The sequence below is a fragment of the Dysidea avara genome, chromosome 13 (assembly GCF_963678975.1).
Source record: "Dysidea avara chromosome 13, odDysAvar1.4, whole genome shotgun sequence".
Classification (NCBI taxonomy): domain Eukaryota; kingdom Metazoa; phylum Porifera; class Demospongiae; order Dictyoceratida; family Dysideidae; genus Dysidea; species Dysidea avara.
The window spans coordinates 14,629,046-14,653,653 of record NC_089284.1 but is presented as its reverse complement, the minus strand read 5'-3'; the positions used below and the strand labels follow the sequence as shown (position 1 = coordinate 14,653,653).

At 37.9% G+C, this 24,608-nt stretch overlaps 1 protein-coding gene across 1 annotated transcript; it reads right to left on the bottom strand.

Moving 5' to 3' along the window:
- Positions 1 to 1,289: 1,289 nt before the first annotated feature.
- LOC136242274 (uncharacterized) lies at positions 1,290 to 24,531 on the bottom strand. The gene is made up of 5 exons (XM_066033686.1): positions 24,163 to 24,531; positions 22,349 to 23,044; positions 20,363 to 20,626; positions 17,630 to 18,489; positions 1,290 to 4,421 (listed from the first exon to the last, which is right to left on the bottom strand). Exons 1-5 carry the CDS (start codon positions 24,506 to 24,508, stop codon positions 1,290 to 1,292), a joined length of 5,298 nt encoding a protein of 1,765 aa, XP_065889758.1. The 5' UTR covers positions 24,509 to 24,531.
- Positions 24,532 to 24,608: the final 77 nt, after the last annotated feature.

Here is a 24,608-nt window from a genome sequence, read left to right as displayed (position 1 = left end):
ATGTAACCGGATCTGCAAAAAGGGGTCTTGTAGCCTTTCCAAATTTGACAGGTCATATAACTCATGTATTTAACCTATTGTCTTAAAATTACATCCAGGGAATGGTGCTATAGTGTAAAGTGACCACATTTCAGGCTGGTACCATACTCACAAGTCAAGTTATGGATTGACAAGTACTTGCAATTGGAAAGGCTATAAGACCCCTTTTTGCACAAATATACATTAGATACTCCGGTTCAAGACTGCACTGCAGCATTTATAATAATTATGTTGCATACCTTAGCTCTGTATAACAGCTTTGTACAGCTGTACTAGAAACTGGCGATAATTCTCAAAAATGAATGTCTTAAGCTTCTTGCCTATATATACGTAGTGGGCCGGGCTTGCATGGATAATAAAAAGTGAAGTGACTCACAATGCATAATATAATGCTTATTATTGATCGTGACCAGTTTAAGTGAAAATGTTTACCTTCTTGAGCTAGAGCTAAGTGTTTCCTGTGGTTCCAGTTCTCTGTTCTACTAGTATCCACCAGTTACTGCTTTTCTCAACCCCCTGTATGTTTTAATTAATGTCCTAATTAACTATAACACAACCCAACATACACCTTACAAAATCCTATAGATTCACTCCTGGTATATAGTGACTGTGCATTCTCACCCTATAAAGAATTCATATGCCTATTGTCCTTAGCAGAAGATGTAAATGTTTTGTGTCATTGCCACGAACTGTGTAATAACAACCATGTACAAATGAAATTTCTATAAATTATAATTGTATGCATGGGTTATTGCACAAATCCAGGTATCTTCACTAGTTTAGAGACCTTCCAATAATCACCTCAGGTGAACGAAGTTACCTGGATTTGTACAATAACTGATTTAGACTATATGGCTCGTGCACATGCAACTCTGGTCACTGCCAACAATGGCGGCTTCCTGATCGAATCAGTGCTAAAATAACTCACTGGTAGGCTTCCTAGATTCATATGATCACCTTTATGACCCAGCTCTCTTTACACTGTAGTGATGATTTCTGATGGCTGTTGTGACTGGAATCCAGCAAAGCATGTGACACACATGACAAAATTTTGCCACAGGTATCTAACCAGTTTAGATACCTACCTGCAGGTATCTCATTAACGACTAAACTTCAAAGCATACTATGCGTGACATAGTATTTTGTCCAATAGTAACATACATGTAAGTATATACAACTATAGATATAAACACAGAAAATAAGCAACAAACTGGCATCCAGCCCTGTGTGCATGCATGTGTGTATAAAGATCAAATGCATAATTGCAATTTTGTTGTAGCATTAGTAACAAGTTTCTCCTCATACTCCTTGATATACTTTTCATCCATTGTCCTCCTCCATATACTGGTGCCTATCAAATGTAGACGGCCATTTTTTGATTCCACTACACATAATGTGCCATTACTGTTAACCACTATACCACTGATTTCATTAAATTCTTTTTTACTACCAGCAGCTCCAAATATGTTAATTAGTTTGCATGAGTGCTCTTTCACATCGTAACCAAACAAGCCTTTGAAGAAGCTGTTCTTGTATGGTAAACCAAACACACGAATACAGTTATTCTCATGGTCACCAACTATCAAATGATTATCTGGGGAAAAAGCAATAACACATGGATTGCACACACAGTCAATCTTGCATAAAAATGCATGGCCATCTCTACTGTACATGTTTATGCACTTGGAGCAACAGTCAGTCACATACACATTATCACTACCATCTACAGCAATGCATTCTGGCTGCTGATATTGCCCGGGATCAGATCCTTGAGAGCCAATTATGCCACGTGATGCATTGCTTTTAGTGGTATCAAAAGCCTGAACTCTACTGTTACAAAGGTCCAATACATACAATACACCTTTGCTGTTAAATTGCAATCTAAATGGAAAGTCATCTCCTTTGCTTTCTGTAGTAAATTTTATCATTGATAAATATTTTGCTTCAAATGAAAGGATTTTTACAACATGGTTACTTCTGTCACCAACTGCCATAGTAGTATCACTCACAGCAATACCTGAGGGTTTGGCAATTGCAGCATTAGAAAATGATAATTCTTTTACTACAGTAAGTTCAGTACTTACTACAAGGGCTTTCGGACAAAAACTGTTCAAAATTATCAGTTCATTATTAGGGGCAACAGCTATATCATTTGCAGTGTTACAGTTTAGTTTCCATCTATTGTTTTCTCGGGTTGAATTAATTAACCCACCAACTTGATTTCTCAATAAACTACCTCCCACACCTCCAGCGATGCCTCCCAATAACCCTCCAGCAAAAGCCCCAATAGCTGTACCTATTACTGGAACAACAGAACCCACTACTGCTCCAGCTGCAACCCCTACTAACGATCCACTAATTCCTCCTGTTGCACTACCACCTGAGGTAGCAGTTTGCTCAATAGTAAAGTCCACAAACTCTTCTGGATCCATTTGACCATTTGCATGTTTATATACAGCTCTAGCCATCTGTGCAGTATAAAGTCCACTTTCAATGAGCAGTCCACTGACAACAGACACTCTAAGGCTTTGTCTAACTGCATTTGCAGCTGCTTGCTTAGTAACAGCCTTGCCTACTTCTTTCACTGCCTCTTTAGCTGTTGTAGTTGCAGCTTGCTTAGTAGCAGCCTTGCCTACTTCTTTCACTGCTTCTTTACCTGTTGTAGTTGCAACTTGCTTAGTAGCAGCCTTGCCTGCTTCTTTCATCACTTCTTTAGCTGTTGTAGTTGCAGCTTGCTTAGTAGCAGCCTTGCCTACTTCTTTCACTGCTTCTTTACCTGTTGTAGTTGCAGCTTGCTTAGTAGCAGCCTTGCCTGCTTCTTTCATCACTTCTTTAGCTGTTGTAGTTGCAGCTTGCTTAGTAGCAGCCTTGCCTACTTCTTTCACCACTTCTTTAGCTGTTGTAGTTGCAGCTAGCTTAGTAGCAGCCTTGCCTACTTCTTTCATCACTTCTTTAGCTGTTGTAGTTGCAGCTTGCTTAGTAGCAGCCTTGCCTACTTCTTTCACCACTTCTTTAGCTGTTGTAGTTGCAGCTAGCTTAGTAGCAACCTTGCCTACTTCTTTCACCACTTCTTTAGCTGTTGTAGTTGCAACTTGCTTAGTAGCAGCCTTGCCTGCTTCTTTCATCACTTCTTTAGCTGTTGTAGTTGCAGCTTGCTTAGTAGCAGCCTTGCCTACTTCTTTCACCACTTCTTTAGCTGTTGTAGTTGCAGCTTGCTTAGTAGTAACCTTGCCTACTTCTTTCCCTGCCTCTTTAGCTGTTGTAGTTGCAGCTTGCTTAGTAGCAGCCTTGCCTGCTTCTTTCATCACTTCTTTAGCTGTTGTAGTTGCAGCTTGCTTAGTAGCAGCCTTGCCTACTTCTTTCACTGCTTCTTTACCTGTTGTAGTTGCAGCTTGCTTAGTAGCAGCCTTGCCTGCTTCTTTCATCACTTCTTTAGCTGTTGTAGTTGCAGCTTGCTTAGTAGCAGCCTTGCCTACTTCTTTCACCACTTCTTTAGCTGTTGTAGTTGCAGCTAGCTTAGTAGCAGCCTTGCCTACTTCTTTCATCACTTCTTTAGCTGTTGTAGTTGCAGCTTGCTTAGTAGCAGCCTTGCCTACTTCTTTCACCACTTCTTTAGCTGTTGTAGTTGCAGCTAGCTTAGTAGCAACCTTGCCTACTTCTTTCACCACTTCTTTAGCTGTTGTAGTTGCAACTTGCTTAGTAGCAGCCTTGCCTGCTTCTTTCATCACTTCTTTAGCTGTTGTAGTTGCAGCTTGCTTAGTAGCAGCCTTGCCTGCTTCTTTCATCACTTCTTTAGCTGTTGTAGTTGCAGCTTGCTTAGTAGCAGCCTTGCCTACTTCTTTCACCACTTCTTTAGCTGTTGTAGTTGCAGCTTGCTTAGTAGTAACCTTGCCTACTTCTTTCCCTGCCTCTTTAGCTGTTGTAGTTGCAGCTTGCTTAGTAGCAGCCTTGCCTGCTTCTTTCATCACTTCTTTAGCTGTTGTAGTTGCAGCTTGCTTAGTAGCAACCTTGCCTACTTCTTTCACTGCTTCTTTAGCTGTTGTAGTTGCAGCTAGCTTAGTAGCAACCTTGCCTACTTCTTTCACTGCCTCTTTAGCTGTTGTAGTTGCAGCTAGCTTAGTAGCAACCTTGCCTATTTCTTTCACCGCTTCTTTAGCTGTTGAAGTTGCAGCTTGTTTAGTAGCAGCCTTGCATACTTCTTTCACTGCCTCTTTAGCTGTTGTAGTTGTAGCTTGTGTAGTAGCAGCCTTGCCTACTTCTTTCACTGCTTCTTTAGCTGTTACTGCAGTAGCTTGATAAATGGTAGAGTTACCTCCTTGTGAGTATTTGATTTCATCTATTAAGTTAATCTCAAGCCAATCGGCAGTGCTGTTCTTCCCTGGCTGAGGAAATGTACAAGATACAACCACACACATATGCAGTGTCACAGACCCACCGCGTTGGGGCAATTACTTTTTTAAAGTAACTCATTACATATTACATATTACTTGCAATTAAAACCATTTAGTTACAGTTACATATTACCCATAAAATAAAGTAACTATAACAATATTACATATTATATTACTTTATGTCCACAGCCTCAAGCTGTCATGTGCACAAATACCACCTTATCACATGACATGATTGCGTTGTTGGAATCTTGTATTCAAGAGGCTTCATTCATTAATTGAGGTGGGCTTCGTTACTTCGTTGTGGCTGGGCGTTACTCAGTACGAGATAGTAACTTTATTACTTGTAGTAATAAGATTACTAAATATTAAATTCATTACAGTAACTTCATTTCTTAGGTAACATTTGAAAGGAAAGTAACTTTAGTATATGTTAAAGCATAGCCGCAAGTACTACATGAAAAATAAAGTACGAGGCGTGCGGCCGAGATGCTAATAAAGCACGAGGTGAAGGATGAGGCGAAGCTGAGTGCTTTATTAGCATCTTGGCCACGCGAAGCCGAAGCCGAGTGCTTTAGTAGCATCTTGGCCACGCGCCTCGTACTTTATTTTTCATATAGCTATGCTTTAAATGATTTATGGAACTTTCTACTCGTGTAGCTTTACCGTACACTAGAACTCGTAATTAACACGCATTGCACGAACTATTAGCAGCCTGAACACACACAAACCAGTTTAACAAAGTAACTCACGCGTAATTCACCATAGTTTGGCATGGTAGACATTCATTGTGTCTTTTGGCAGGTTTTGCTCGCAACCCACAATTGATTCTATTGTGAGTCACATGGTGAAGTATTTCCGTGATATCTCCAGGACTTGTCCGTTTACATTAACAAACGTAACAGCAACGTTACCTTCTCCCACCCATCATCGAAGCATTTAGGTATGTCTATAAAAGCAATCCAGTGGTAAAACTCGTATTGGCTGGGGTGATTGATCACTCAGTGCAGCGAGGCTATCAGCCTTCACCGGCTTGGGTGATTAGTCGTATTGGTGCGAGCCCTGTAGGCTATTAGCCTACACTAAGGCACGTGGGAAACTGTGCTTTATTGTCCACAAAGAGTGCTTTATTGCACCGCAAAGAGTGCTTTATTCGTTCAATTAAGCACTCTTTGCAGTGCAATAAAGCACTCTTTGTGGTCGATGAAGCAGTTGGCCAGCTAAGAGTGTACTTTATGAAATTTACAGTACACTTATGCCTTTGATCTCGCCCACATAAAGTCCTATAAGTTATATTACTGATTTTTTTAGCATATTTCGTTATATTACTTAGTTACCACAAAAAGTAATAATATGTAACTCATTACATAAGTAACGCATTACCCCCAACACTGCAGACTCATCAGTGTTTTTGTATATACTTGTAATATAATTATTACATTTAAACCTGCAGGACTCTATTGCCCTAGTTGTAGTATTTCAGTATACCAAATTGTAGTGACAAAAAAGCTACATAGCAATAAATAATTTTGTATTAAAGTGATTTGTATAGGTAATCACACATTTGAGTGCAATTAGGGGATAATTGTACGGGTATCAGTCAAAATTGCATGAGGCGAAACTGAGTGCAACTTTGGCTGTTACGAGTACAATTATTCCATAATTGAACGGAAATGTGTGTGATTACCTACTAATCACATAGTGATCACCCTTCATGGTTTGTAGTACACATCTATCCAGTTCTATGTGGCCATTAACTTCTAACAGTTGATTGCATCATTCTTCCAGCATTTAAAAGGTTGATCGACTAGTTATTATATCTAATCAAAAACAGCCAAGCTGTAAAAAAAAGGGTGTGGCCTCCAAAAAAGCCAGGGTAAAAAAAGATATGAAATCCAAGGTGGTAGCCAAGAAATGGCTGTGATGGTAGGTTAATGGCAAAAATTTTAATAATGATAATTCAGGTGAATTTGTGTTGCTTCCCCAAGATTCGGCACCAATTTCACCTGAATTGTCGTTATTAAAATTTTACTAGGGACAGTGTATAGTGCTGCAATAAAAAGTACTGAAACAAGCCGGATCGGAGTAGTATGTAATGTCCAAATACTATAAAACAATAAGAGGTGAATATCCCTACTGTGCTATACTCAATTTTCAGTACTTTCTATTGCAGCACTATACACTGTCCCTACTCTAATTTAAAATTCCTAATTTTTCTTATACTTGTTTGTGAAGTTTTTTTACAAGCTCATGACCTCTAAATAGCCTGCTTTTCACAAAACCAGTCACAATATTTAAAAAAGTTAATCACAGCACTATTATACTAGATTATGACTCATACATTAACTGATCAGTGGGCGTGGCTCTACATAAGCGTGCAGACAATGGATGTGGATTCATGCATACTTACAGACTGATGAATGGGCATAGCTACCATATGTCTACAGACAGTAATTTACGTAAGTGGGCGTGGCTCACGAAAGAAGTAGGGCTATGCTATGACATGTGGTAACACGTCCACATTTAATTTAGCACGTGGGGTCAGACCCGAATAATCTGCTGTGAAGTGGGACCTGGATGACCCGACTCATTGTTAATAAATAAACTATATTAACTTACACATTGCTATATAGTTGCTCTCACTGATCAATATCAACAGCGAGTCATGTATGTGTGTTCAAATAGTTTGGTGCAACTGGCGACCACATGTATTCAAATAGTTTGATGCAATATACACTGGTAGATGGAAGCTGTATTGTAGTCTATTAACATTTAGCGGTAGAACCTTGACTGATGGCGATGGTAAAGAAGCATTGTATGTTTATCAATATACCAAAGATTTTTTCTTAAGCGAGCTAGAAACATTTCTGCAAAAGAATTAGGGCTGTAGCTGTAGCCAGTTTTCTGCTACGCTTGACTGAAGGCGTCAGGCAGTAGAAAATTCTGACGAATAAATTAAAAAAAATTCTGTAGCAACTTGACGGAAACATTTTGGGTCAATCTGAAGACACTTTTGGGCTTGATATTACCCAACCAATACTGTCATGTCATTGTGAGGAAAAATCGCAGCAGGTTTTTGGGTCATATTATATCACGGATCACCCCCACACCTTCGATGTCCCTACTATACAGTACTATTGTACTGTATGATATGGTCTTTGGCATTCTGTGGAGTGCTGGTAGGTATGAAAAATAACTATTATATAAAATAATGTAAAAGTGCTTTTTGAAAAGGTCTGTGTCCACGTCTGTGCCCGCATCCGATTGCATCCGCCTTTTCCAACTAATCTATGAAAAAGATGTCATTGCGGCAAAGAAATGGCTGCAAAAATATTGTAGTTACTGTCACTAAAATGTGACAGTACAAATCAATTGATATTGCAGCCATTTCTTGGCCGTCACATTTGATATTACATTACATCTTTTTCCTATTTTGGAAGACTACACCTTTTTTACAGCTTGGCTGCTTTTAAATTACATATCAATTCTTTTTGTATTTGTATATGCTGGCTTTTGTCTTCCACTTTTTAAAAAATTTTCTTACAGGTAAATAGAAGAACTAGAGGCATTTGTACTATTTTGAAATCAATTTTTGCAATATTTTACTTCAATTAGTTGCTGAATGTCGCATGCACATGACTGTTCTAACACTAACTACACTGATACATGCAAGGATAGCCGGCCGCTGGATGCTGAAGGAATGCTGATGGTCAGAGAGTCAGATGGACAGCTTTTGGCTTGTATATAATAGTAGAGCTCCTAAGCCTAAAAAAAAAAAGCAAGTTTTGTGCACTTTTTGATAAAAGCATGAAACTTGGTACATAGTTTGTGTATACCACAAAGGTCATTTTAAGATCAGGAGCCACCTCAAATTTGACCTTTGTGACCAATTTTATACTAAAAAATTGGCAGTTTTTCCTCTATTTTACTTATACATGATTCAAAATCCATAAACTTGGTGCCAAATTAATGCTTTTACTCTAAAGAGCAAGTTGATACTTACAGCATAGATATATGACTCTTAATAGGGATTGGAAACAGCATCACGCGCCTAGTATATACTACCTGTACAATTGACGTCACTGGCTAGATGCTTGTTACTGCTTTGAAGAGCATGAAAAGACTAACATTTCTCTTTACTGTAAACTATCAGTGTAGGTTTAGTAGAATATGAAAGTTCTCTAAGGTTGAGCGATATAAGTTGCTTTGGTGGAAGTCACTGACTGGCCTTTCCCACAGAAAAAACTCGTAATATTGTGCCATTTCGGTATCGTTTCTACACCAAGGTACATTTCTGTTCCTGTAGCAGCTGTGTACACCTTCTGGTATTGACGATACGTGGCTTTTTAGAACCCCTTTGGTCATTAGAATTAAACAGAATGGTTTGTAAGCCACACTTCTAGTTTAAACAATGCCTATTTCCTTGGTTACAACTTGGCTAGGTGTTATAGTACCATCGTGTTTCTGTTCTCCTAACTCTGCACAGCTGCTGTCTAGCGTAATGCGTAACCATTTGTCTTTCAAGCTTTAATCTAATGTCAAAGCTGTGGAACAAAGCTAGTAGGATGGTAGCACACTTCGCTCTTAGGTTCCAAATCACTCTCGTAAAACCTTTAATACTTCATTAGGGGACAATTAAATTAGTATACGATACAAATTACGGAAACCATCCGTAACATTCGAAACAAGCCTATTACTTGCACGTGACACTGTTTCCAATCCCTATTAGGAGTCATATATCTGTGCTTACAGAAACTCTGTAGCTTTCTCTATTTAAAAGCTACAGTCATTTATAAGATCATATTTTCACCTGCCCACATACGTATATCATGCATGATAGTTGTATGTATATATACTACAGTGTTTTCACATACAGTGGAGTAGCTACCCGTGTAAAGAAACCACCTCTTCATTCCAGGGACACTGGAACAGCAAATTCAAATAACTGTATTGCATGGTCAAAGCCTGCTTGTCCTACATACCACAGCAAAATAAACCTGAGGTGATTACAGTAACTCTGTATAGTATCAGGTTACATCATATGTTTAAGTAGCATGGTTTATATACAACTGTATTAATTTTCAGATTAGGAAAACTATATTCAGCAATATATGCACTGATTAAATCCTGTATAACAGATTAAGTGATATCCAGTATAGACTTTGTATAGTCTGCAGGAGAATAAAGTGAATACAGCATATACAAGTACACAGAAAAATTTGGAAATTTCATCTAGAGTAGGGACCATAACACATCGATAAAAAGTACTGAAACAAGCTGGAGTAGTGCACGATATTAATTCACAGTAAAACAATAAGAAGTGCTATGTCCCTACTGTGCTCAAGATACCATAATGGAAATGCACAGTAGGAATATAACACTTCTTATTGTTTTACTGTGAATTAATATTGTGCACTACTCCAGCTTGTTTCAGTACTTTTTATCGATGTGTTATGGTCCCTACTCTAGTTTGAAAATTCCAAATTTTTCTGTGTACTTGTTTGTTAACTTTTTTTTGTAAATAATAATTATGACTGGTGAACCCACGCATACCACATCTGAAATGGCACCGCGCCCCCAAATTATCATCTGAAAAGTGAAGTATCCATTTTACAGAACCTGAAACTACAGTCGGACATCGGACAATTTCCGATTATTATTAGCAAATGTCTGACAAAGTATGACTTTGTGTGGACATAGTGTCCAAGCCATTAAAAATGCTAGTTATCCATTGCCAAAGTGACTTAAAGGAAAGCCTTCCACACGCGGGTATAGATTGCTGTGAATTGCTTGTTACAAATCGATCGAAGTCGGATCGGATGCGAGACAATTCTATGAGCAAGTGCTAAATTTCACGTATGAAAATACAGTACAGCTCACGGGTAACGTCGCATGTACACGCATGATGTGCGCTCGAGTGACCCGTGTAGATGCAGCAAGGCTACAGTAATGCTCCACGATAGCTAACTTTACTCGAGAGCGTCACGCAAGACCAGATATATAATAGGTCTCACCTATAGTCTTGGGAGGCGGCACTGGCTCAGTTCCGCCAGCTGTGAAGTCTCCTATTGCAATGCCTGTGTTGTAGCTACCGAATACTTGGTAACTTAGCTACTGACTTGACCTTGACTCTGTCACGGACTACAGTCACTGCTGTAGCTAGCAGTATAGCTACCGTAAACCTAGATGGATTGGTCGCCAAGCAATGCCACAGAACCCCAGTTAGTGCATTTTTCTAATTCGTATTTTCTTTATCGAGATAGTTAAAGGAATGGTCAACCGAAGTTTCAACTCTAGAAGCCAAGAAATTTTGAAGTTACAGCGCTACGAAGTGCTAACAGCAAAAAATCGATTTGTACATTGACAATAAACTACAGGCGTTTAATAAAACGATCATAACATACGGATGCAGTCCTCTACCAAGATGAAACTTGCACCATCGAATTCTCCATGAACAAGCAAATCCATTGCTGGGTAAGTTTTGTCTTCCAGGCCTTTCCCAAGTCCACGGGGGACCGGCGAAGGCGAACGAAAGTGAATCTCTCGTCCAACGCAAGGCAGACTAACGCTGATATCTTCTGTCTCCTTGAGAGTACTGACATGAAACAAAGATTTTGGAACTCCTTTTGCTTTTGAGATCACGATGCTACCAAGGTTTTTGGTGTTATCACTTTCCTTCATTGTGAAACAAGCGCTTTAGAATTTACGGATTTTTTTTCCATTTTCGTAAATATTCCACCCATTGCGTCCTGTGGGCCCAGCGTGCGTTTATTGCATTCTACTGTATAATTAGCTAGCTAGGCTTGCACGAACATAATTATGGGACCGATCACAAATGTTTATGTGATTTAAGTGTTGTATGAAGTTACTAAACTCAGTAGCGAGTGTTCTCATGTGCGGGGAGTTTCTCGCGTGGCTAGTGCATATCCACGCGATATTCCACAGGTATTGTACAGTACATTGCAAAAGAATGATCCCGCGAGAAGATGCGAACTTTACTCGCATGTGTATACTCGTGACGTTACCTGTGAGCTGTACTGTATTTCCCTCATGGTGCCAAAAATTGTACTGCTCTTGCGTTATTTTTGTTGAATGACTGTTGTTGGTGTGCTATTCTTCGTGTTATTCATAGCATTATTTGTTGAAAAATAGGAAAATTGGTATGATAAGTTTTAATTCTAGCTTTGTACGCTCGTAATACGGGTGTGCGGCTAAGGCTGGCTTGCTTAGAGAGCAAGATTAGCTGGCCCGCATCTTGTGTACCACTTTAGTGTTAGCTAACTATTATCTCTTGTAGGTTAGCAGTCCACTCTGCAGTGTTCTGGTCAGCAGAGCACGATGCAGGAATGTCCAAGAAAAGTTAAGCACGTTGGAATGTGATGTGGTGGTGCTTGATGGTGATGAAAAGGAATATGATGCCGGTGATGAAGATATTGACAAGGAGGATAAGGAGTTAGACAAGTTCATACTAGATGACTGGGATTTTATTTCGCATTTTATTGGTTTGGTCGTTTACTTAATTTTTGCCACTTGTCTGTCACTTTATAGTAATACTCACTGTACATTGAACTTGGCTTTTTCAGACCAAAAGTTGAAATGTCTGAACACTTTGGCATATGTTCAGACATGTTGTCATAACTGTCGGGCCGAAGCGATGTCAAACAGTGAAAAAATCAAGCCCGTAGCCTTAGCTGTTATTGAGTTATGCTTGTCTGAAGGCATCAGTCAGTCAGTTACTTACTTACTCAGTCAGTAGAAAATCCCGTTAAATAAATTATTTTTAAAATTCCGTAGCAACTTGTTGAAAGCGTTTCGGGTCGATCTGAAATCTTGCTTGGGCTTAGTTTCACCTAACCAATACTGTCTGATCGTCATTAGGGGAAATTGAGGCTGTTTTTTGGTGATATTATTTCGTGGGCCACGCCTACTCCTTTGTGGTCCCTACTGTATGATTAAAACATTCACATAATATATTAATTAGTGCTGGGCGGTATTGAAAAATAGCAAACGGTATACCTTCCATAAAAAGTATCACGGTATTACTAAATATCACGGTGTTACTAAATATCACAGTATTAATGGTAAAGCCATTGGTATTAAAGTAACAGCCATTTACCTCAACAAAAGCACCAAATACCCATGGTAGCTCAGCAAACCTCAGGTACAAATTACCACAAACACAAACTTGTTTACATAGTTTGGTTAACTGACTACATCAGCACCTGCCTACAAACATTGTCACATGCCTGGTTACCTTCTAAATTCTAAATATGGGATGAAACAAGCCCACGGGAGGCCATAGTGCCCAGATGGTATGGCAGTATTAAAAAAAAACAGGCGGTATCAAAACCAGCATGACTTAAATATCACAGATTACTAACAATACTGGTATATCACCCAGCTCTAATATTAATCCTAATGCTATGCTATTTTAAAAAAAACAACAACAACTAAAGACTATATCAAGACACACGGTAGTGTGTCGTGTGGCCCAAGAAGCCGGCATGCCACACCGTGAGTATATCAACAGGAAGAAAGAAAATGCAATTTTCACACCTATGTAGCTCTGTGATCCCTTATCCGATTGGAACCAAATTTGCTACAGACATGCTGCCCAGTTATGGGAGTCTACATACCAAATTTGAAGAAAATCGCTCCAGCCATTTCTGAGATACGAGTGAACACAATTTCATTTTAATTTCTTCGTGTTTTTCTTCATCTTCATTTCGCAAAATCCGCCATAAAACACGAATGCGTACTCCAATCGGGCTGAAATTTGGCACACTTGAAGGGCTCATTAAGGCGGATTCAGTACCACCTTTGGTAGGAATCCGATGAACATTCACGGAGTTATGACCGATTATGTGCGTAAAATAAAGTCGAAGGTCTGTCACGCCTACAGGGTAAACCCCTTGGAGGAATGAGTTGAAAATTGATATGTAGATGGAGTAACCATCGTAGGAGTGCCTTTTTGTGGTTTGAAAGGAATCGAGATAAAGACCATGGAGATATGACACAAAACCCAACCTGCGTCAAAATTACGCGATCGATTTTTATAAATAAAAAAACTATTAGTTTTCACGTCTACCAGGCAAACCGCTTAGAGCAATGAGCTGAAAATCAGTATGTAGCTGGAATAAGCATCATAGAAAGTCCTTGCAGTAGTACAGAAGAATCGGATTACAAACCACTGAGTTATGATTCGAAAGGCAACTACGTGTAGCAAATACTAGATCGAGATACTCTAATAGAACAGTCACCCTAATAGAGCATTCAGCTACGTTTATAACTTACTCCATTATAGAATTATATTACATTGCAAGATATTCTGTACGGAATTCATCTACAAACAGTTAATCTGATAGACAATTCAGCTACATGCAAGTCACCCTGTAGAGAGTTCATCTAGAAACAAGTCACCCTGTAGAGAGATCAGCTAGAAGAAGTCACCTTGTAGAGAGTTCAGCTACAAAGAAACCATCATGTAGAGAGTTCAGCTACAAACAAATCACCCTGTAGAGAGTTCAGTTACAAACAAATTAGAGTTCAGCTGCAATCAAATCACCCTGTAGAGAGATCAGCTAGAAGAAATCACCTTGTAGAGAGTTCAGCTACAAAGAAACCATCATGTAGAGTTCAGCTGCAAAAAAAATCAATCACTCTGTAGAGAGTTCAGCTAGAAGAAGTCACCTTGTAGAGAGTTCAGCTGCAAATAAATCACCCTGTAGAGAATTCAGCTACAAACAAATCACCCTCTAGAAAGATCAGCTAGAAGAAGTTATACCTTGTAGAGAGTTCAGCTACAAAGAAACCACCATGTAGAGAGTTCAGCTGCAAACAAATCACCTGTAGAGAGTTCAGCTAGAAACAAGTCACCCTGTAGAGACATCAGCTAGAAACAAATAATCTGTAGAGAGTTCAGCTAGAAGAACTACTGAGTCACATTGTAGAGAGTTCAGGTACAAAAAAACCATCATGTAGAGAGTTCAGCTGCAAAAAAATCAATCACTCTGTAGAGAGTTCAGCTAGAAGAAGTCACCTTGTAGAGAGTTCAGCTGCAAACAAATCACCCTGTAGAGAACTCAGCTACAAACAAATATGCCCTGTAAAAAGATCAGCTAGAAGAAGTTACCTTGTGAGAGTTCAGCTACAAAGAAACTACCATGTAGATAGTTCAGCTGCAAACAAATCACCCAGTAGAAAGTTCAGCTATGAACAGATCACCCTGTAGAGAGTTCAGTTAGAAACAAGTCATCCTGTAGAGAGATTACCTAGAAGTATCACCTTGTAGAGAGTTCAGCTATATAAAGAAACCACCATGTAGAGAGTTCAGCTGCAAACAAATCACCTGTAGAGAGTTCAGCTAGAAACAAGTCACCCTGTAGAAACAAGTGACCCTGTAGAGAGTTCAGCTAGAAGAAGTCACATTGTAGAGAGTTCAGCTACAAAGAAACTACCATGTAGAGAGTTCAGCTGCAAACAAACTACCATGTAGAGAGTTCAGCTGCAAACAAATCACCCTGTAGAGAACTCAGCTACAAACAAATCGCCCTGTAGAAAGATCAGCTAGAAGAAGTTACCTTGTAGGGAGTTCAGCTACAAACAAATCACCCTGTAGAGAGTTGCAAAAAAGTTATATCTGAAGGGAAAAATTAACATGTAATAAATGTATTATTATATATATAATTTGTACATTTACTGATAAAATCAGAACTAGTTAAAGTATTTAAAAACTTCATCTTTCTCTTCTTTCAATGGTAAAGAAAAAAGATAGGTTAAAATTAAGGCTCAAACGAATAACCGATTATTCGTATTAATATTCGTTGGCATAGTATTCGAATAATAAAATTAACCCCCGAATATTCGCACATGATTGTTATACAATGGCACGTGATTAGCTGTAAGCAATTAAGGAAGTGGAGACGATGCCATTGAATGGAAAGAATGGTGTTGAAGAAGCGAACAGTAGAAATAGCATTAGGCAGCCACTAATTGGTGAAGATGTACTAATGCTGTGGCAGATCGCCGTAAGCACAAGACTTCATATGGATTCATGGTTTACTCCAGATACTTCTACTTTGTTATAAACACTTTCCATCACAATATCGCTGCGGTAATCCTTTCAGAAAGGGCACTATGCTACCCTTTTCTTCTCAGTAAGTTATTTATACGAAGCCACAAACTTGTTTGTGGTTCTTTATAGGTTTCTTGGTAGTGGTCACCTTAATTACTGGATTGCATTCATAGCAATGAAACCTTACACCGAATATTCGAGTATTCGGACAATAGTTGAGTAAATATTCGAATACAAAAAGCTACTATTCGTTTGAGCCTTAGTTAAAATAGCCGCAAAGCCGGCCTATTTGGGGTATACAAATACGAAAAGAAGTGAAATCTAATCCAAAACAGTCAAGCTGTAAAAAAAGAGTGCGGCCCTCAAAAAGGCTATGGTGAAAAAAGATGTGAAATCCAAGGTGGCAGCCAAGAAATGGCTGTGATGGTAGGTTAATGGTAAAAATTTTAATAACGACAATTCAGGTGAATTTTGTGCCAATTGACCAGGCGGCACCAAAATTCACCTGAATTGTTGTTATTAAAATTTTTACCATTAACCTACCATCACAGCCATTTCTTGGCCGCCACCTTGGATTTCACATCTTTTTTCACCATAGCCTTTTTGAGGGCCGCACTCTTTTTTTTATAGCTTGGCTGTTTTGGATTAGATAATAATATGGCCATAATATAATTTTATTGACATAGCTCCAAGGTAGTTTGCCTCTCCATATCTGTGAACGATGGTTGTTAATAAATCTGTATAGCAGGATATTCATATTCTTTGATATTTGAATGTTAAAAATTAATAAGCATTTGGTGATAATGTGGATATACTTCATTTTTATTGTTGCCATTCAAACCTGTTATTGGGATGAACAAAGTCATGTAAAAAGCGATTTTCTTACAAAAGATTGTGCAGCCTAGCAAAATAATGTTATAAACTCAACCATATTCATTCATGATCACAATTAAATTTCTCATCATTCACTCACAAAATTTGTGAAAATTTTGTTCCTTAATATTTTTAACCTATAAAGTAATAGAGCCTTTCTAACTCACGGCTAGTCTCACTGTGGCCTATATATAGAGGTTAGCTATAATTACATATCACCCAAGGTGCCTTGACTTTACACATTGGAATACAAATTGAAATGTCACTGCATGCATGGCTGTACCAAAATGGCATAAGTAGACTTCTCAGTAAATAGATCAACCTTGACTTTGAAGCTAATATGTAATAAATCGAATGTACATGTAAGTAGCTATTAGACCAACCAGCTATTAGAAGCATAAGATATGTTTCAAACATAATCAAATGTTGTACTTCTATGCTACGTACGTAGTACACCAATTCTACATAAAACTCTTCCTAAGGTGATTTTATAGATACGTACATGTTCTAAACTATCAACATAACTATCTTGACCTGTAAGTGTATGTACAAGTCTAACAGTAATAGGGATGCCATGCAAATAATCTTTGCACTTCTGTAAGTTCCTTGTTACAACCTTAGCCTATACCCACTTGGTTAATAAAATTATTTAAAATTGGTCTCTACTGTGTATAATTTATATACTGTACAAGTGGGTTATCCCAATCCCTCCCCACCTCCTATATTGTACTCCTACTACCCTATATGCACCCTTTGATAGTTCATGGGTCTGTTCCTAATGCTCATGCCCAATTGAGGTGATTAATTAGCTGCCAAATAGTATGATAATTGAATAAGCTATCTTCTTTCTTTTACATATCAAAAGTATATGCATGGGCAAAAGAAATTTGTTATTTATAAAAATGTCTATAACTTCGGAATAGAGAAAGCTACAGACTTTCTGTAAGTATCAACTTGCTATTTAGAGTAAAAGCATTAATTTGGCACAACGTTTGTGGATTTTGAACAATGTATAAGTGAAATAGAGGAAAAACTGCCAATTTTTACATAAAAATTTGGACACAAAGGTCACCAAAGGTCAAATCTGGGGTGGCTCCCGATCTTAAAATAACCTTTATGGTATATACAAACTTGTGAATTAGTTTCATGCTTTTATCACAAAGTGCACAAAGAAAGTGCTTAGGAGCTTTACTATAAAGATACATATGCAATATACACATGTGTAGTTGTGTAGTTTACTGTACAAACTTACATCAGAAACAAGCGATCCATAGTTAATACAGCCAGATGTAAAACTGGGATACACAGCTACTTCTGATATACCATTCTGCAATAAATGCTGTGAGATCTGATGTACTTTGGTAGTAATAAGATAAACAACAGTGTTTGGGATAAGCCAGTACAAAATTACTGGGTCATCGATTTCGGCTAATAGTAAACAAGACAAATCTGTGATTTCAAACTGCACAGTTATCAACAACTTTATTGTATTTATGCTTTGAATTGATGTACACCGGGTGGCCATTACAGTATAAGTGCTGGATCTACTGGGTGCCATAAGATAACATGGGGTAGGACAAGTATAATCCTCACGTGTCTTGACGAAAGTGAATTGGTTTCTAAATGTTTCCAACAATTCACTACCTTTAGAACAATCACAGATTTCAACTAGTTTATCAACAAGAGAAAGGTCACACCAACTAGAATAAACTAACAAGTTCCTGATCATTTCAATAGTGGTGCCACATTCACTCAGATCTTCAAGAAACTCAGTGCTAAATAAACTGATCTTGTGAACATCACTAGCCATGAGGTTAATACACTTCTCAATTAACACTTTAGGATCACATGATCCTAGCAACTTGCTTAAACTGTCTAAAAGTTGTAAGTAAAGACAATGGACGTTGGGTGTCAGTTTTGTAGACTCTGATAATGTACATGTATAGCATTTAGTACAAGATAGATTCATATTTAGCCAATTATAGATGGTGCATTTCTGCAAATAACTCTGAGCTAAAGGCCAAGGTGCCTCTTCTACATGCATCAGCTTTTGATCAATTTCTTTAGCACCACACATATCAGCTACCACCATAAATCCAGCAGACTGGAGAGCTAAATACATGTAACATGCCATTAGTCACATACGTACATATGTTTATATATATATACCACTTTCACACCTCAGATTAAAGGCTCAGGCTGTGGTATACAACTGATCCACCCTAAAAATACCTTCGCTAGAAAAAAAGGCACGTCCAAGAAACTACAAGTACCTGTAACCCACTGTAAAAAACAGCTCAGTTGTAGAGAATGACTTCACAAATGTAAAAATAACTGATAACTTAAAGAGCTGATATCTGGAGCGGCCAAGAATCAATCTTAATCCAACTACCTAATGTACCTATATACTAAAGTTTTTTGATCCATGTGAGAACACCTTGGCTGTAAAACAAGTGCACCCATGAAAGTAACTGGAAATTGAAATAGCTGATATCTGAAGTGGCCAAGAATGAATGTTGATATACAACTAATTAGAATTAGCAAAAAGTTTAACATTAAACCTTTATCTTTCAGCTGTGCTTTCTACTTTCACACTTGCTACATCATAAATTGATTTCTTTTAACTCTAATTGGCTAGTAATTTGGCTGCCTTTTTTTGCTCTATACACTAGTCTTTTCTAAGTATATTTGAATGCCTGTAAGTGCTTGCTTGTTTTGATGTTAGATAGACAGATATTATTCTATAAAGGTGATTTTTGTCATGTAAGGATGATTTATTAAAAGCAGCATTTTAGGTAGCGTGTCACTTTTTGGGCAATTCCTACTTAAACAATACTACCGTACTGTTTAATAATAATTAGTTTGTTCACTATAGTACCTGTATTTTATTTCTTTAATTGTTACATATATTAGTCACTATTGATACTGGACTCATAACAAACTGTATATTTGTTCATCATGCAAGCAACATTTCATGCTAAAAGCAGCCTGTATGGAAGGTTCTGACATAAAACTTCCATGCAGGTAAAGTATTGCTTTAGGGTTTATTTACATTGGTTTAAAATGCAGATAAAGTTTTAGATAACTACCTTCCCAATGAAATCAATGAACATTAAACTGCAGTAGAACAATGTGGCTGGCTTTGTATAGTTTGTACCGTATGCAAAAATGTGCATCATCAATTACAAGTAGAAGGAAAACTTTTATCCCTTAAAATTCCAAATTTTTCCTTCCACTTGTTTGTTTGTTTACCTTTTCAATAACATAATTATGACCACTAAACCTGCATTTAAAAGAATGGTACCAGGCATATATCACAAAATTAAATTTTGTATCCGAATGCATGTTCCAACAATCAATTACTGAAAAGTGAAGTGGCCATTATGCTGCATTTTCAACTACCTGTTACACGGCATCACAAACTAAAAAAAGTATGAGAAATGTCTCTGCAATCAATCCAGGGGATACAAGCGATAAGCATGATGGCTAGTCAACATGGCCACAGGGAAGCCATATTGCACTATCACGATGTCAGTGAAATTGGAACACAAAGAAGAACAAAGGGAAGTCCATGATGCATGTATTATACACCATCTTGTATGCACTGCAGTTGGTGAAAAGACATGTCTTGGGATGAAGAGATGTCAAACAGTGAAAAATCAAGCCTGTAACTTTATCTATTGTCGAGTGCTTGGCTGGAGGCATCGGTTAGCCAGCAGCATAAAATTCTGTTAAGTATAAAATTTTTAAATTTTATAGAAATTGTTGGAGGGGTTTAGGGTTGCTCTAAGGGATTGGCTATGCCTAACAAATGTTGCCAAGCAGTCATAAAGGAAAGGCGAGGCTGTTTTTTGGGTGATACTGTTGGGCAAGAAAGCCCAAACCTCCATGATCAGTACTACTATACTGTTTGGCACTACGTACATCAACACTAATCCAAATTCGACACTTTGTATGTGCGGAATATATACAATTCAATCCTTACCATCTATTAATGTATTATGAATTATTCCATAGTTTCCAATTTCTTCCAGTATTTCAAGAAACATAAATAAACAAGATGTGTCTTTTTGTCGAAGCTGTTCCACAATAATCTTGTTCCTGATATAATCACATGGAGCATTGTTGATTATTTTGTAACTGCTAATGCTTAAGAGTGTCTTTAGCAACAACTTATCTGCCACCTCCATTGGGTCCAATGTTTGTAGAAGATCTTCATAATACTTCAAAAGCAAGTCCAAAGGAGTTTCTAAGTAAGCATGCAATGGTTTTAAACATGAGCATACAGAGTTAGTCTCATACAGGTTACATTATGCAACTAAGTCATTGTCTTTAGTTTTACACTAATAGATTTTTACACAACAAGCAAAGGCTGCTCAGAACATCAAATAGCATTGTGAATTATTTTATGTATCTTATAGGAGTATCATGATCACTGGATGATTTCAGGGGTAACAAAAGCAGGACACGGTGAGAAATCCACAGGAATACTACCTGGTTTCTTTTAAAAGGTGTCTGCAATCTTTACTACCTATATTAGTCACCTCTGTAATGATTCAAAGGTACATAGCACTGAACAACAAATGTACTTACTATGCAAGTATTGATATCAGACATTGAAAGGCTTATAAACTGCAAATGTGACGTATAGATTGACAATAGTGGTTGGTATGTGGTAGAAACCTGGTGAGGCTTGCTGATCTAGATGACACACGACCTAAATGCCTATTCAATGTGATGACCTGCAAATTAAAGAGTCACTCATCCTAATCAGAGGAGTTTGGTTTAAGCTCCATTAAAATGAATTATGCGCAAAACTGTCAGATCAGGATAACTAAAATGTGTGGATTATGTAACAAAGTTTGGCATCATTGCTTTGTTAAGAATATAACTCACTAAAGAAATCGCAGATGATTTTTGTGATAGCTAACACGAGAAGCTGTTGATGCACTATTCACCTACATGCTAGCAGAGAAAAAATAAAGGGACACAAAACAGGACAAAGGGTATTAAGGTAATTAAGGTAGGTCCATGATATCTGCTGTGGTATAGCCTGTAATGTTCATTATAGTCAAGTTATGCTTGGCTGAAGCATAACTTGACTGTGGTGAACTATATATAACCAATACTACCAACGTAGTAAGGCTTGTTTCTCAGGCAATAGTTTGTGGCAGAAAGACAGTGCAAACTTTCATGATACTACCAAGAGTACAGCATCACGTTGCAGTTGCAGTGCTTTTAACAATAGACACCAATATGTGACCCGCTGAGCAAAAACCGGCTGTTTTTGCAAAATTCTATTTTGCCATAAAACTGTATTGAAATACACTGGGTAAAAAATATGCGTGCTACATGAAAAAATTACGCATACTTTAATCGCTTTTGTATGCACTGAAATTAAGCTTGACTCAATAAAACCTATATACCACTGGATGCGCCTGTTTATGGAGAGTACGAAAATCTTTGTTTCGTGTTTACACAGCAAAGGATACATGAGGTATGGGTGTTTATATACGATGCAGTAAAAACAACAATCACCATTGTCATTTCTTAGTTGGAATGGCCTTCTTCTTTGTCAGCACGGAAGAGTACAGGGAAAACACTATACCTTGATTGATGTACCAGTTCATGGTGCCAAGTCCCATCTTCGTAGCTCATTTCAATTGTGAGTCATGATTGATTAACTAAGTGCCTGTACTTTATTTCCCGTATTGTTGCTGTACAAATGGAGTTTATCACTGTCCAACTGTCTAGCGCTATAACTCCAAGACTATTCATCATAAAAGGCTGGAACTTTGGCTGTCCACTCTTTGGTTACTATAGATTACAGAGATGCAATAAAATGGAATTCGAGGCATGTGCAAAAACAGCCAGTTTTTGCTCAGTGGGTCACATATGCCTGCGCCCTTGGGCCACAGACCAACACAACAACTAAACAACAACATAATACATTATGCACGGTACAGCATACCTATTGCACATGTCACAGGAGGCTCAATCTTGTATTTCCCAATCATTATGTATTTAATTCCAAGTTGTGCAAATACTGCAGTGTTACTGCAGGCAGCATGAAGTGCAGCACCAGTCAAACATGAGGGAATCAGTAATCCAATACATACACAACCTTTTCTATAAAACTTTCTAATGACTGAGTTGGACTGGACATAAAGAACTCTATGAGACAAAGCCACTGCAAACTTTTTCAGCTCTCCGTAAGTTATCTTTTCTTTATTCACCAGCTTGGCAAATATAGTATCATACTTTTGTATATGACAGCCACATTTCATTACTCTAAATGTAAATCTAGTTATCTCTATGGTTTCTTTCACTTTGATATCATTGAAAGTATCATTATAATTGCTTACAGACACTTGCAGGCACTCATTTTCAGAGACTTTTGCCAAGTATTCCAGCAGTCCTACATTTAAAAAGTTGCAATAAGTCAGGTTAGCAAGTCTTGAGAACAAATCATCCATTGAAGAGACGTCAAAGTCATATTCTTCATGATGGTAAACCTTACAGTGGTTATTACACCACATTTTAACTGCTGCAACACTTGGCCCATATGGAGAGGGTCTTTGAAATTCTTTCAGAAATTTTCCCAATAATTGTCCAAATGCAATTTCTATACCCTGACTGACAGTGAATTCCAAGGGAAAAGGTACATCTATAAAAGGCATATGCACAATAATGTAATTATAAGTTCAACACAGCATTATTGTGGAACTCTCTGTATGAATGACATTAACCTCTTTACAAAGAAGAGTTTCTCAAGCCCCCAAAAGAACTCTATTAATACAAGTTACCTTTGAAAAAGGACAACCACCTTATAGCAGCAAAATTTTATCATACTCATGTTAGTCCTAAAGTGTCTAGGTGAAATCCATATAAAAACATTTAGCATTTTGAACTCAATGTGCACTGATATACAGTATTATATTTGCTATATAGGAAGGACCTGTTCCATACGTATGTAATAAAAAAACTTAGACAAATACGTAGGTTGGCAAAACGAAAAAAAAAAAGAAGCAAAACTTCCAGGGCTCGAACTTGGACCACCATTGTGAAAGACCAACATGGTACCAACTGCGCTACCATTACTAGCTCCCGAGCTCATTTACTTTTCTATCTTACAAATGTGATTCAATAAGTAACTAAGAAGACCAGGTGAAGAAGAAACCAAACTTGAACCAGACTCTAACCCTAATGCTAACCTTGTGTTAAGCAAAGTGATGTTATTCACTGTCTGCAAGTTTTTGATGAGTTTGAGGTGAGCTAGGGTTGGCCTGGCTTTGCTGGGATGTTCACTTTGCTTGTTCCAACCCTAGCTTGCCTCAAACTCACCAAAGACTTATACCTGGCAGCAAAAATTGTACATGTGCTCACTCCTCATCTTGCCGGCTCTTCATTCAGTCAGTATTGCTCCATAGCCTTTTACTCACAATGAAAGTTCCACGAAGAGGACAAGTGACTAGAAGGTTGTTCCTGGTTTTACATACTTGAGCAAGCAAAGTAAAGGCATACAAAGCTGCGTGGCCACAATATTAGCCAACTGAACTTCCCTAATAATACAATGGTGAAAAAAATTTGTGCAATTTTCATCAGCTGTGATCTTCAACGAACTAACGGTTTATAAAAACAGAAATACGTTACATATATATAATCGACAAAATAACAACGGTAGCTCGCAGTGCCCAACTTCAAAATTTTGAGGTTGTGCGCCGCGAGACTAGGAAAATGGTGATTGTTCTATTAGAACATCTCAATTATACACATTTGACTAACCATTGCATGAAGATGACGAGTGATCATCTGGTCCACATAAAGCTTCCCTGATTTTATTGGCTAAAGACTTGACTACAACATCATCGCTTCTCCCCATAACAATCAGCATTTCGTTAAGCTGTGTATATTCACCAACCTGTATACTACGATAGATCACATTATCTAGGAAATACTTTATCTTATCTCTCTCAGTCGAGTAATGATCAATTGTGGTCTTTTGATGGCCAGAAAGTAGCTCTCGATGATAAAAATCCAAAACTAAACCTTCAACGGGTAAAACTATTAGCAGCTTGGGATAAAACGTCCTGTAAACTCTTTGTACTTCTTCTTCTGTGTACTCCATCATTTACTAACTAGAAAGACCACTCCCCAAAATTTGTGGTTCACGTGAATTCCGGGGTGTCGTTAATTGGAATTCGACGGTAGTGTGAGCTTGCTGAACTTGT